We start from the raw sequence: 13,741 nt of genomic DNA, 5'->3' as shown, positions 1-13,741 counted from the left end.
TAGGCTCCAGCACCCCTGACGGAGAAGCGGCTTAGAAAATGGATGGATGGATGGATGGATGGATGGGACAAATTACCACACAGTTCTGCACATTATTGAATCACACCTAGCTTAGCAGCTAACATTACCAATTTATAACATGCTCAATTACAACATACTGAAATCGTTATTTGCATATTGCAAATAACCTAGAATACAGTAACATTGTGTAGAATGTCACAGGGTCTGAAATATGTTGTTTAACAAACTACAAATAATGCTACTTATCTGCTACAAACAAGCTAATGCTCCTGCACACTGAAATGATGAGTATCTCTACTATTAAACTTCAACAGTGCTATACACCAACACCAGCTACTCAAACTGCAGCCTAGAACTGACACATTTGACAAAGCTCACTGGCTTATGTGGGATATTTTGGTGAGATTGCCAGTCTTATGATGTCAGTTCAGCTGCATTAGCTTGCAAATAGCAATTGGGCGAATTTAGCCATCCTGGGACTCTTGGCCATAGGAGCCTCGGAGATGCACATGTTTAAATATTGCAACCATCTACACTACAAAAAATGGGGATGTCTAATCTTTCTCCTTTTAAGATTGTTATACGGATGGATGACTTTTTTGTCCTCCTCTCAGAACCCAGAAGGACCTTCTTTTCACAATGTCGATTATAGCTTAATGCCTTGTTAATATCAATCTGTCTTTACACAGTTGTGTCATCACGTTATAACATAGAATAGTCCATAATAACAGAGGCAACTGTTGGGACTCAGAGCTCCCTGTCTTCAGCCTACAAGTCCTGGACGATGTGGAAAAGCATTACTAATTAATTAAAGTTAAATCAAAGTTTTAGTTTTAATTGAATCTGTTCTTTAATGTAGAAATGAGTAGCAAATTAAAAGAATTGAAAAAGCATTCTTTCAAAGGTTAAAGAAAAGTAAAGAATCAATCTGGCAAAAAGTCAAAGTCAGATGAAAAAACCAAACCGCAGGTTCGGTTCGAAGGAAGAACAGGCTTTCTTCATTTATTAGTTCCAATGTGAGAAAATGGCGCCTGAAAACCAAAATGTACAGACACTCCAAACACCGTACACTTTATACCACTCTTGGGCGAGGTTATCACCCCTCCCGGGGGTGAGCTCATCGCCCCACCTACTTTTAATATGTCCTGAAATCACCTTGGATACCAAAAGATCTGTTTTTTGTAGCTTTCTTAGGAACCCTTGTTTCCTAGGGAACTCAACATATATTTTTTATATAATTCCCTCATCCTTGCACACGAGATCACCCTGATCAAGTGTTGGGTGCTTCCTCATTAATTTTGACTGATGGTCTAGTGTCTACCGGCTCTTATCTATTTTGGTCATTAGTGGCTAGCTTGTTTTCGCTGAATGTGCAGTGTTTCTCAGGCTCCTAGGCCAGGTGCCCCTACCATCAAAGATCTCTTTCATGGCCTACACTACCTGCTTCTGGAGCGGAAACTCTCTCTAAACCCAAATATATGGAAGCATTAGGCCCGTTCTTCTGGCAAATGGGTCTGTTTTTTTCTGTTTTATGCTCATAACTCTGTCTTTAATAATTTCTCAGTTAATGATTATTACAAAGCTTTTATTAAACAGTGATTTAAGGACATATTTCTTAAAAAATCATGACACAACACTGAAATAACTGTGACAATCACAGCTATTAAAATTGTTATTTTCAAAATGCACATATATTTTGGAATAGCTTATTTAACATCAGCACATACCTTATATCTGATTTGACTCATTAAAATTTTCATGGGGCCCTTGGCTAATGGGAGTTCTAGGTGGCTGCCTACCTTTCCATAGTGCAAAGAATGCTTCTGGTAACAGTAGCTGTATTTCAACTCTCAAAAATGTCTGCATGGTCAAACATATCAGCTTCAGAGCTGTGTTATTCAATTCTATCATAGAGAAAACCAGGTAAGACACCTCAGAGAGGTCACGCAGGCTCACAGACAGACTGAAAAATCTAGACAATAGATAGTAAAGTCCATAAGATACAGTGCATGGTGTCAAGAATTGAGATACAGGGTATGTAACATTCCACATTCTCTATTTAGTAACAGTACAGACATTACATCCTGTTTCATTTCCCATTTGTACTTGCACTACAGAAGCGCTTGACTTGAGACATGACCTGCATACTGTCTCAGTTTGTCCCTTTAGAAGCATGTTATTGAAAATTAGCAACGGAAAACGGCTGTTTTAACATTTTAACACTGACCCCTCCCACCCCATTATTCTCCTGCCCACTCTATGAGGTGGCCCCCTTTTCCTGTTTTTGCCCCCAGAGCTGGTCTGCTCTCATGGGGTCAGTAAAGTGTCCGTCACATTAACATGTAGAATTCTCTAGAAGCTTTTTGCTCCAGGCTGTCTGAACCTCATCCACTCCCAGTTTGTCACTCCCTCTACCGCTAACCAAACACACGCTCTGAGCTGCTCTTCCTGTCATACAGCTCTTTCTGTCTCTCTTGTTGCTTCTTCTAGTCGCTGTGCTTTCTCGGGCTGACTGTGTGCATAAGTGCATGTAAGCGTGTAAGTGAGTGTCCTTATGGCATGTGATGGCTCCTACACTGTGGTTATTGTTCCTTTGCAGAACAGTCTGTACAGCCTGGACGCGCTGCGATTCTTCCACTGGGTGAGCCATGGTGTATGTATATGTGTGTGTGTGTGTGTGTGTGTCTGTGTGTGTGTGTGTGTGTGTGTGTGAAAGAAACAGTTCATATGAATTAGAAAGGTATGGACAAAACTTTTTATAGTTGTGTTCTTTGAATTAGATACAAAGACTGACAAAAGTTGGAGGACGCCTTGTATTATTGAAGTAATGTTTTGTTTGAAATGTTACTATTTGGTAAATATATAAAGTGAAAGTTAAGCAATGAAAAGCACTCAGCTTATGTGCATCAAGCCTCTCCTCGAGGAAGCCCAGTATCACAATATTATATGTAGTTAAAAAGCAGCTCCTGGTTTGACCAATCAGTGCTTCAGTAAATTGTGCTCATGATGTAATTGATGATATTAACAAGTTTCTGTGAAGCCTGTGAAGGTGTCAAGGAAAAATATGGACCCAAGAAATTCTCGTTACTTTTTATTGTTTTTATGTTTATTTGAATTATGAATGTGACTTTATTCTAATGTGTATTGTGATAAAGTCACTCCTGAGGTAAATTGTATAAAAATGTGCTTAGATGCCTAAAACTTTCGCACAGTACTGTATATATGTAGTTTCCGATTGGGTGTGCAGCAAGAGCTCACTTTTGTTTGATTGTGATATAATCAAATAAAATAGCTGAATAGCTTTTTAATATAGCTATTAATATTAATATTTAATATAGCTATTAATCTATACCTTTAAAATTAAATATATATTTTATATAGACCTACAAAAATCATTGAACTACGTAGTTAACTCATTAAAAAGCTCCTTATGATAATACAGGTTTGTTGTGACAGTAGCATTACCAATTCATGTATTCATCATGTTTCAAGTTTTATTACAGGATGTTTAGTGAACAGAGTAGTTTTTGAGCTGTGCGTGTGTGACAGGGATGTAGTAAAAAATTCTAGTCAACAATGTGAGTGTGAGTGCCGTAAAAAGCACACTTTGTTATGGACATGATTTGAAAAGGCAGAGATCTGCGTCTGGCTATGGAGCAGATGTATCTGCTTGGCTAACCACTCTAACTGATGTTAGCGAAGTTCAGAAACAGTGCAAATGAATTTCTCTGACAAGTAATGTGTCAGCACTCGAGGAGAAAATACATTGTGTAGAAGACAAACAGTCCTCTTCAGGATCTAATGTGACATGAGGTATCTCTGTTAGCTCATTTGAAGAAGCAGCCTCTGGTACTCATTCAACAAAAAAACCTACCAGTTTTCCCTCAGCTGTTTTTGAGTGATAAAACATGGCATGCTGCTACATTTTTGTCCAGCACCAGTATTGCAATTAAAGCATACAGCCTTACATTACTTTTGTTGCTTTGTTTTTCATTCCCTGTGGTGGATCTGATATCCCTTCTTGAACTCATATGCATTAGTCAAAATGCATTTTCTTGATGTGTGATTTGTAATTGACTTTATAGCAGAGTGGTTAAATCACTCAAAGATGAACAATGTTTAAGCTCCAGTTCTCTTATATTAGACATGGCTCCTAATGCTACATTACCACCAAACTAACTATATCGCTCTTGTGCAGCACACATGTAATGTAGTTTTATCCTTCTTTCATCACAGCCTTTAACAATATGTTTACTGTCAAAACTTGTAATATGAATTATAATTGTAATACTATTGTAATACGACTAGACATATGATTAGTCATGCAGCCCTAGAAGGTTTTACTTTAAGAAAAGTCTGTTCACCTGACAGCCTTTTTTTGTAATGCCATCAGTCACTTATATTGAGCCTGAAGATTAAAAGTACCATCTACAAATATATTTGAAATCATTAGTAAAATTCGACAAAAATCTCATGAATATTTTGTAGCATTTGGCTCAAAAGAGCAAGAACAACTGTTGACCTTTCTCCGCTTCAAGCATAACTAGCAATTGCCTCTTTTTATTGAAGGGTGGGGCTTTCTCTGCAGACAGATGCCATGTTGAGTGTTAAGAGCTTTCTTATTCATAGTTCAAATAGTGATCATTCTCCCCCTGCTAACACCTCTGGTTTTACCTAAATGATGATCTGATTCTTTTCGAAATCGCTTTTGGAAGCATTATACTCTTCAGACGTCTGGTTCTAATCACCACCACTGTGAACATTAAAAAATGGAAAAATCCTCAAATTATTTCTTAATTTATAGCATCTGTTAGGTGGTATTCCTTGAGTATACAAAGCTGCCATCTGTAACTGCAGAACAGAAACCGTGTGCACCACACTGGCTACAGTATGTGTCCTGAGCTTTGCCTGACTGTTGGTTTGTGCTTATTTACCAGCTAAAGCAACTGAAGGCTCTGGAGCGAGAGAAGGACAGTCTGTGGATGGGCCTGCAGGTTCTGGAACAGACCCGACTCTGGTATCAGCACCAACTGGAGAACATCTCAGAGAGGCATGCCAGGCCTGGAACAAGAGATCAGGAGGAGGAGGTGGGTCTACTACAGGGTGTGATTAGCGATTTCAGGTTGAATATAAAATCAGTCTTGATTTTTTCAAGTTTTTTCAAGTTTTAAAAAGTGATGGTTTGGCCAAAAATCAAATTAGCTAATTTTAATCCCTTATCCAAAATGTAGTCAAGAACTAAGACATCTGCTGTTGAAAGTTTACTTCTGTAGTTAAATAGTGATGGAAGCTTAAAGCCAACAGTGTCGCATCATGTACATCGTATGCCTAAATCATCACTCAAACCATGTCAAGAAATCTTAAGTAGGCTTGCTTATGTAGTTTCTAAAAATGTATGACATAGTGTTACAAATAAAAATGGACTAAAGTACAACCCCAATTCCAATGAAGTTGGGACGTTGTGTAAAACATAAATAAAAACAGAAGACGATGATTTGCAAATCCTTTGCAATCTATATTTAAATGGAATACACTACAAAAACAAGATATTTAATGTTCAAATGGATAAACTTTGTTGTTTTTTGCAAATATTCACTCATTTTGAATTTGATGCCTGCAATACTTCTCCCTCCCTTCTTGTTGTAACAAGTGCAGAATGTGGCTTGGCATTGTCTTGCTGAAATAAGCAGGACATCCCTGAAAAAGACGTTGCTTGGATGGCAGCATATGTTGCTCCAAAACCTGTATGTACCTTTCAGCATTAATGGTGCCTTCACAGATGTGCAAGTTACCCATGCCATGGGCACTAACACAACCCCACACCATCAGAGATGCTGGCTTTTGAACTTTGTGCTGATAACAATCCGGACAGTCCTTTTCCTCTTTGGCCCGGAGGACACGACGTCCATGATTTCCAAAACCAATTTGAAATGTGGACTCGTCAGACCACAGGACACTTTTCCACTTTGCGTCAGTCCATCTCAGATGAGCTCGGGCCCAGAGAAGCCCGCAGTGTTTCTGGGTGTTGTTGATATATGGCTTTCGCTTTGCATGGCAGAGTTTTAACTTGCACTTGTAGATGGAGCGACGAACTGTGTTCACTGACAGTGGTTTTCTGAAGTGTTCCTGAGCCTATGTGGGAATATCCGTTACAGAATGATGCCGGTTTTTAATGCAGTGCCGCCTGAGGGATCGAAGGTCACGGGCATTCAATGTTGGTTTTCTGCCTTGCCGCTTACTTGCAGAGATTTCTCCAGATTCTCCAGATTCTGAATCTTTTGATGATATTATGGACTGTAAGTGATGAAATCCCTAAATTCCTTGCAATTGCACATTGAGAAACGTTGTTCTTAAACTGTTGGACTATTTGCTCACGCAGTTGTTCACAAAGTGGTGAACCTCGCCCCATCCTTGCTTGTGAACGACTGACCCTTTCAGGGATACTCCCTTTATACCCAATCATGACACTCACCTGTTTCCAATTAACCTGTTCACCTGTGCAATGTTCCAAACAGGTGTTTTTTGAGTATTCCTCAACTTTCCCAGTCTTTTGTTGCCCCTGTCCCAACTTCAAATTCAAAATGAGTGAATATTTTAAAAAAAAACAATAAAGTTTATCCGTTTGAACATTAAATATCTTGTCTTTGTGGTGTATTCAATTGAATATAGGTTGAAAAGGATTTGCAAATCACTGTATTCTGTTTTTATTTATGTTTTACACAATGTCCCAACTTCATTGGAATTGGGGTTGTATATTGCATTGCTTAAAACAGTCGTAGCAGAAAGCTGAAGGCTGCATTTGTCTGTAGATACGCACATCATAAAGTGTCATAAAGGGTGTTTTCCATTCTTTTATTCATTATGATGCCTGTTGCAAGTTACACCTGCATTACAGCCCTTGTCAGTGAGTGCACCTCTTAGACCCACCTTTGTTTATGCTAGTTGTTAAGCAACCACAATGACGTTACACTGCATGTGTGTGTCTGCATGGTTATGTGGTTATGTTGTCATAAAAAGGTGTATCTTTTGACCTTTGTCCTAATACTTTGTTAAAAGAGGTCAGTAAGATATGGTTTAACGATTTTAAACCCACCTTTGTTTTTACTGAAGGTTTGTTCCTTTTTCCTCTGAATGGCCTTTTGTGTTGTCCTATATAGTGAGTGATTCGTATATGTAAGTGAAACCAGCCCAGTCTTTGTCCCTGCCAGTCTAACAAATACTAATTTTACAGGAGAAGGAAAAAGTGTTCTTCACGTTGAATAAAAGCTAATGGAACCAAAGGTTTTGGTGACACTTTATTTTAAATGGTCCTTTTTAGTGGTCACATTAGTGGTCCTTTTTAAACAATCAACTCTCAGTAGCATGTAAAAAACATATGAGGCTTAGGATTAGTTTCTGGGTTGAGGTTAAGGTTAGGGTTAGGAGTAGGGCCAGAGCTAGAGGTAGAGTTTGAGTAAGGTTGGGTGTGGTTATGTTTTGCCTAATGGAAGTAACATATTGACAATAAATCTACTTAATGTAAGTAATATTTTAAAAAGACATCTACAAGATATTTAATGTATTCAGATATTTTGTAGATGTGTTACTTATAATCTGCTAAGAGTATTAATCCTCTATAAAGGACCACTCCAAATAAAGCGTTGCCGATTTTGTGTCATTTTGGAACATTTTTGTTGAAATAGGAACACATTATAAAGAATGGCTGTCATTTTCAAATTCTATAAAAATAAAAAGTGACAAAAATGGAGAAAGTTACAAAGTTTAGTTACAACAGTGACTTAATTAGTGTGCTACTTTAAAAAAAATGTGGACTTATTTAGACTTACTTAGACATATTTACAGTCAATGTAGATTTAGATATTATAAACAATAAACCAGGTATTTTTGATATTGGAAACAAAGTGTAATTCAATGATGATGATATGATCATGATGCTTTAAATATGAGGCACTCTGGACATTTTATAATGACTTCATTCTTGCTGTTATACAGTTTTTGTCATTTTTTGATATGATAATTCTGCTCATCACTCTGGACACATCTAAAATGCATTCAAGCACAGGTTCCTGCTAAGGTTGTAATAATAGGTGCATCAGTCTTGTCTAAGTAGGGGTGGGCTATGTGAGGAAATGTATTATTATTGTGATAAATTATGTCAAAACATGCTTTCCGTGCATATTGTGGATGTCATTAGTAGATAAAGCCCTAGGTTTGAGTTGGAGAAACTCACAGCGAACAAGCTAACAATGAACAAAAGTTAACCTACTAAGAAAAACTGAGCCAGCAAGAACATCCATTTGTATGTTTACACCCCATCTCATCTCCAGGCTTTTTATTTCATTGCTCTGTTTTAAAACATTAGGCTATGAAAAGGAACAAATATGTACTTTTCAACTGGAAAAACATTTGTAATTTTTAAGTTGTATCTTTGAGGGAACATTTCCTTTCAGAATCTTTATTTCAAGCAGTGTAGTCTGTAAAACAGTTGATAAAAAATATTGTATTCATAGTTTTGGGTAGTCATTTTTAAATGTAACAGTGGTTCTTTCATGTTTGTTCCAACTTAAAAAAGTAAAATATTGTGATACATAGTACATTATGTTATGAAAAAGTATTGTGATATCATGTTTTTTCCATATTGCTCATCCGTAGTATACCGTTGTTCATAGCAACGAATATCAGAGATCAAAACTGATCTATGTGCATCCAATCAGAGTAAACTGAGTGTAGATGGGAGCAGAGTCTATATGATGCATACACTAATGCTCAAATAATTGGCTTTGTTTTTTGTTTAAATTGCAATGTAAATTCTATTGGTTGCGAGAGGCTGAATTTGTTAGAGGCCTCATAAGCTACTTTTATTTTGCAGGAACCAATCTCTCCAGATTTGAAGACCTCTTCTATACAGGATACAGTTCAATAAAAGACAGACATTGGATTGAATCTTGAATCATACTGAACATGAATAATATATGTTTTGTTACACCCTACGTCCTGCTAATATTGACAAAGACTAGCTTTATAATATCATAAAGTCATATTAGAGTTACTTATCTTATTATTATTCATATCATATTAGAATCTCATGCATTTAACTGCAATATTTTTTCTATCCTACTGAAAGTACTATAATTCTAAACCTTTGAATGATTTAAACAATGAACACTGATAGAGCAGTAAAGCTGCAGCTGTCTCAGGTTAGATGAGTGAGTGTAATCCTGTATGTGTGCGTGTATGTGTGTGTGTGTGTAGGAGGGCTGGTCATGTGCTCTTCGTTGTCGGGTGCAGCGTGTGAATGGCAGTCTGGGCAGTTTGCTGAGTGATACGTGTGGGTGGAGCAGTTTGGCTCCTGATGAAAGAGGTGGCTCGGACTGGGGGCTCCGCTGGAACAACGCCACGCTCACACAGGTGAGGAGACAGAGCAAACCAGACACTGCAGAACACATGGACACTAACCATTGAGCTTCAACAGAGCTTTAGGAGATAAGCATACCGGGCTTTAAATCAAGCTTCAAGACTTAAAGACTGCAGCACTGTCCAGTAATTCTTAACTATAACTATGGTGTCTATTTTTGCTGTGCTGAACCAAGACTATTTGAGCTAAGCCAGGCCAGGCCAGGCCAGAAATGTCAAAAACAAGAAAAAAAAGAACTATATGTATGTTAGTGCTAAACTAATGACAATTAACATAGACATTTTTTGGCTATTCTAGATACAACAAAGACATTTCAAGCTTTCAAAAGACATACAGTGTTTTATTTGAAGCATATGGCAGAAAAATTAACAAACCTTTTTCCTTGTAGCAGTTTTACAGTGATTAATTCTGAGCTCTGGCATAGAACTTCTGCTGTTTTACACCTGACTGAAATGTACTGGTCAGGCTACTACTCATACTTGCAGTCAGTGATGTATTTAGGACTTCCAAAAGGCCTAGAGTGACAATTTGATTGGTATGACGCGTTCAGCCCCCAAAGGCATAACCGGTGGGAGAGCTCATTTGGTTGTATCTACTAAGATACTCTGAGAGCAAAAATCCCAACTGGATAATTTTCTACAAGAGTTTTGTTTCCAAAACTTGGCAATGAATTTACTAAAGGATACTAATTACTAGAGCATTACTACGATACTTGCAGAGTTTAAACTCAGCAAGCATAAGGATTATATGAAACAAAAATAAATTAATATTGCAGACATGTATTTTCTTAGGTCACAGAAATCATTAGACCTTCTCTGATAGCTAGAAGATCCATCGGATTTCAAGTGATGTGAATTGTCGTGGATTGTCTTAATGTGGGTGTGTTGCCTTTCTCTGTTGTGCTTTTACACACAGGAGGTGAGTGAGAGGAATCAGCAGATTTCACTGTTGGAGCTTCAGAAAGAGAGCCTTATTGAACAGCACTATGGCATGCACTATGTGTGACTAAACCTTCCCAACACACAACACACACACACACACACACACACACTCACACACACACACACACACACACACACACACACACACACACTCACACACACACACACACACACACACACACACACACACACACACACACACACACACACACATTTAGCTATGACCTTTACTAAGTTGTATTCAGTTAGGTTGAACCTGAATGTGCACATGTACACATCCAGGTATTTGGTGTCTTATGGCCAAAAATCTGCAAACAGTCATACGTTAACTATTGTAAATATTTTTTTAAAAGCTGTACATAAGAAGCATTCCATATACAATAATATAATTTTATTTTCTTGTTTGGTTCCATAGTATCACTTTAGCACTAATGTGAGACTTTAAGGAAAATGTCCTTGGCTTACTGCATAAATCACTGATACTACTGAAGTTGTGACAATAGAAAAGTACACAGAAAGAGCACATGCAACTCCAAAACAACAGCACACACTTCTCCCAGAACATCTGGCCTGAAAGTGTTTGGTTCACCACTAGAGGGCAGTACAGGACAACATGAAGAAGCCAACAGTTATCCAGTTATATTTTTTGCTGTCAAATATATCCACTAGCACTGCTGCAGAACAGAAAAGCAAGCCAACTGTATAATTGTCATTTTTTAGCATTTACAGTGGACCTGCCATTAACAGCCATACGCTATATAATCTGTGTAAAAATGATGTCGATTTTGCATTTAACACAAGCCGGTTTCAAAAGCACAAAGATTTTCCCATTTAAAAGGTGCACTTTTTGTTAGAAATGGACATTTGCTTACTTGAGTTTCCATACAGAAAAGAATTATATACAAAGTGTATTTATCAAATGCATTATTGCAGTGTATTTTAGTTTTCTGTACTTTGTTTGATGTACAACACTGTTCAAAAGCTTACAATGGTGGTCCAAAGTCTGGATTCAGTGCTTTTGATAATATTATACAAATAACTTCACAATTTTCTAATTATCTGTAGGATTCCAGGAAGCTATAAAAACAAATCAGAAATGCTAGAACCACAGCAGGTTCTAAAATGACTGAGACCAAGTTATTATACAATTTATATCTACAGTTCATCATATTTCAAATGTGGAGATCAAATTGCAATAGACCATAACAGATTGGATTATTTTATTACTTTTTTGTTCACAGAATTCTTGAAATATTGAAGAAACCATAAATACATTTGGGTGTATAAAATATCATTTAAATCCATGTATAAGTTATTATTGTATATGAAATAACAAAACAGGTTAATATAGCAAGTTGTTCCAAATATTGAACAATATTGTATTTCTGTTACATTAACAAGATGCATTTCAAATAAACACCAAATGTACCCAGTCACCCAGTTTCAGTGTCCAATAATATTTATAACATGGTCTTCTCGTGTGACATATATACATTTGTTAACGTTTAAAATGTTACATCTTCATGTTTGATTTTCTCATACATTGTAAAACTGTTTTCTAAAATAGTTTTGGAATGGACAATATAAAAATATGCTCATGCATTTCAGTGTTTGGAGTGCATTTTGGAATGAAATTCTTTGTGTTTGAAATTATTTTTTTGCTTCTCAAAAGTACTGTATTACATTCAAATACATACAAATAAGCAAGTACAATAAAAAAAACATCAACAATGTCTCGATTTCAAGAACATTCATTGTATGTTGTGAGAGGGTTACAGTTCAAGTTCATCAAAGTAGTCCGTCTTCCTTGAGTGCTCTGCAGATTTTGACCTGGGACTTAACAAATAGATGAACATATATCATTTCAGGACCATCGTCTTCATGTTGGTTCTGGATTAATGAACAATGATGTCCCTGAATCAGTGTTAGCAAATTTATCCAGAATCCACCTGACATTGATGCCCCTGAGTCAACATTGCTATTGCTTAACTTTTAGCAAGCTACCTCATTAGCTTACCTAGCATGCTTCCTGAGATATTATAAAGGAGGAGAAGACAGTTCACTGGTTGAAAATGAATGGGAAATCTTGTAACACATTATTATTGTAACACTTATGGGAAATCCCACAGTTCAATAAAAAGAGCCAATCGGTTTGCTGATGAAACTGCAATCAGGGATGTACATGCACAGTAGCCAGAACATAATGAAAAAACACATTTTTGTGTGTTTCATGGCCAACACAATGTCGTGTTGCTGCTAGAGGGACACAGTGAATAGCCACCCAACCAGTGGCAAGAGGCAGGGGTGTAGCTAGAATGTTCAGAATGAAGTGGCCAGGTAAGACTTGGAGATAAGTAAAACTAGACAAACTGCAAAAAAAAAAATACAACAATACAATAATACAATACAACAGCATCTAAACTGATGCATTGGTTCTTATCTGTACATAACCAAATCTGTCCAACACTTTCACATAAAAATTTACATCAGTATGACTACTGCTTGAAGTAAAGGAAGGCTAGCCAGATAGCACTGTGTCATACATGATCTACAGCACATGCATGTATTGCTGTATAACTGTAAAGTCAAAGTATAGCATAGCGTGATAAATGAATATAACTGCCTCATTTTTAATAATTAACTCATCTTACCGTTGCAAACGTCATAATCTAGCTCAATGAGCAGTACAGCTGAAGAGACCCAGTGGACATTCACTTGCCTGTTTGCTAAGTACATTAGCCTATTACAGCAAGATATGCTGATTATTAAATGGACTGTCATCAGATCATAAAGTTTGATTAGTAACCACCCTGGCAGATTTTCACCATAAAGCATAGTTTATACTTTATTAATAATAGCAAACTGACTCACTTTCCATAACTGGGGTGGCCAGAAAGGTGGCAATGCTTCATTCCAGGTTGGCCCTGGCCATCACTGGCCATGCCTGGTCGTCCCTTGGCTACACCTTTGGCAGGAAGCCCTGCTAGACTAATGCCTGTCACCAGAGGGAGCCTTCTGGTCAATCACAGGCAGTCAGCACCACGTGTCTTAGCTCTACTTAAGTAATGCTCTTCCTGCACCCTATGCTCAGTTTTGAGTGCCTGCCATGCAGCAAGCTGTTTCTCTGGCTTGAGTTAAAAAACAAAAAACATAAAAAACAAAACAAAACACACAAACAAACAAAATGCTTCCTCTAACCTTTAATGTGCCGTTGGCTTCCAAATCTAGTCTTGAGTCTTCTGATTCACAGCATAAATATTGAAAAAAAAAAAGGAACAAAAAGAAAAAAATTTCTTTTGTGTTTCATTTGGGTTTATTTCTGGAGTCAGATCTCTGCTCAGCTTCTGGGTCAAAATCAGTTACT

The 13,741-nt window shown here is 37.2% G+C and overlaps 1 protein-coding gene across 1 annotated transcript; it reads left to right on the top strand.

Moving 5' to 3' along the window:
- Window positions 1-2,445: 2,445 nt before the first annotated feature.
- On the top strand, window positions 2,446-11,813 carry sapcd1 (suppressor APC domain containing 1). Its single transcript, XM_017693889.2, has 4 exons — window positions 2,446-2,662; window positions 4,959-5,108; window positions 9,274-9,429; window positions 10,352-11,813. Exons 1-4 carry the CDS (start codon window positions 2,576-2,578, stop codon window positions 10,439-10,441), a joined length of 483 nt encoding a protein of 160 aa, XP_017549378.1. The 5' UTR covers window positions 2,446-2,575; the 3' UTR covers window positions 10,442-11,813.
- Window positions 11,814-13,741: the final 1,928 nt, after the last annotated feature.

Source organism: Pygocentrus nattereri, chromosome 1 (genome assembly GCF_015220715.1).
Source record: "Pygocentrus nattereri isolate fPygNat1 chromosome 1, fPygNat1.pri, whole genome shotgun sequence".
Taxonomy (NCBI): Eukaryota; Metazoa; Chordata; class Actinopteri; order Characiformes; family Serrasalmidae; genus Pygocentrus; species Pygocentrus nattereri.
This window is presented reverse-complemented; position numbering and strand designations above follow the sequence as displayed.

Coding starts and splice junctions, on each gene's coding strand:
- sapcd1 (XM_017693889.2), top strand. CDS start 2,576: ATGGCATGTGATGGCTCCTACACTGTGGTTATTGTTCCTTTGCAGAAC. Junction 5,109..9,273: donor CAAGAGATCAGGAGGAGGAG/GTGGGTCTACTA, acceptor GTGTGTGTGTAG/GAGGGCTGGTCATGTGCTCT. Junction 9,430..10,351: donor ACAACGCCACGCTCACACAG/GTGAGGAGACAG, acceptor TTTTACACACAG/GAGGTGAGTGAGAGGAATCA.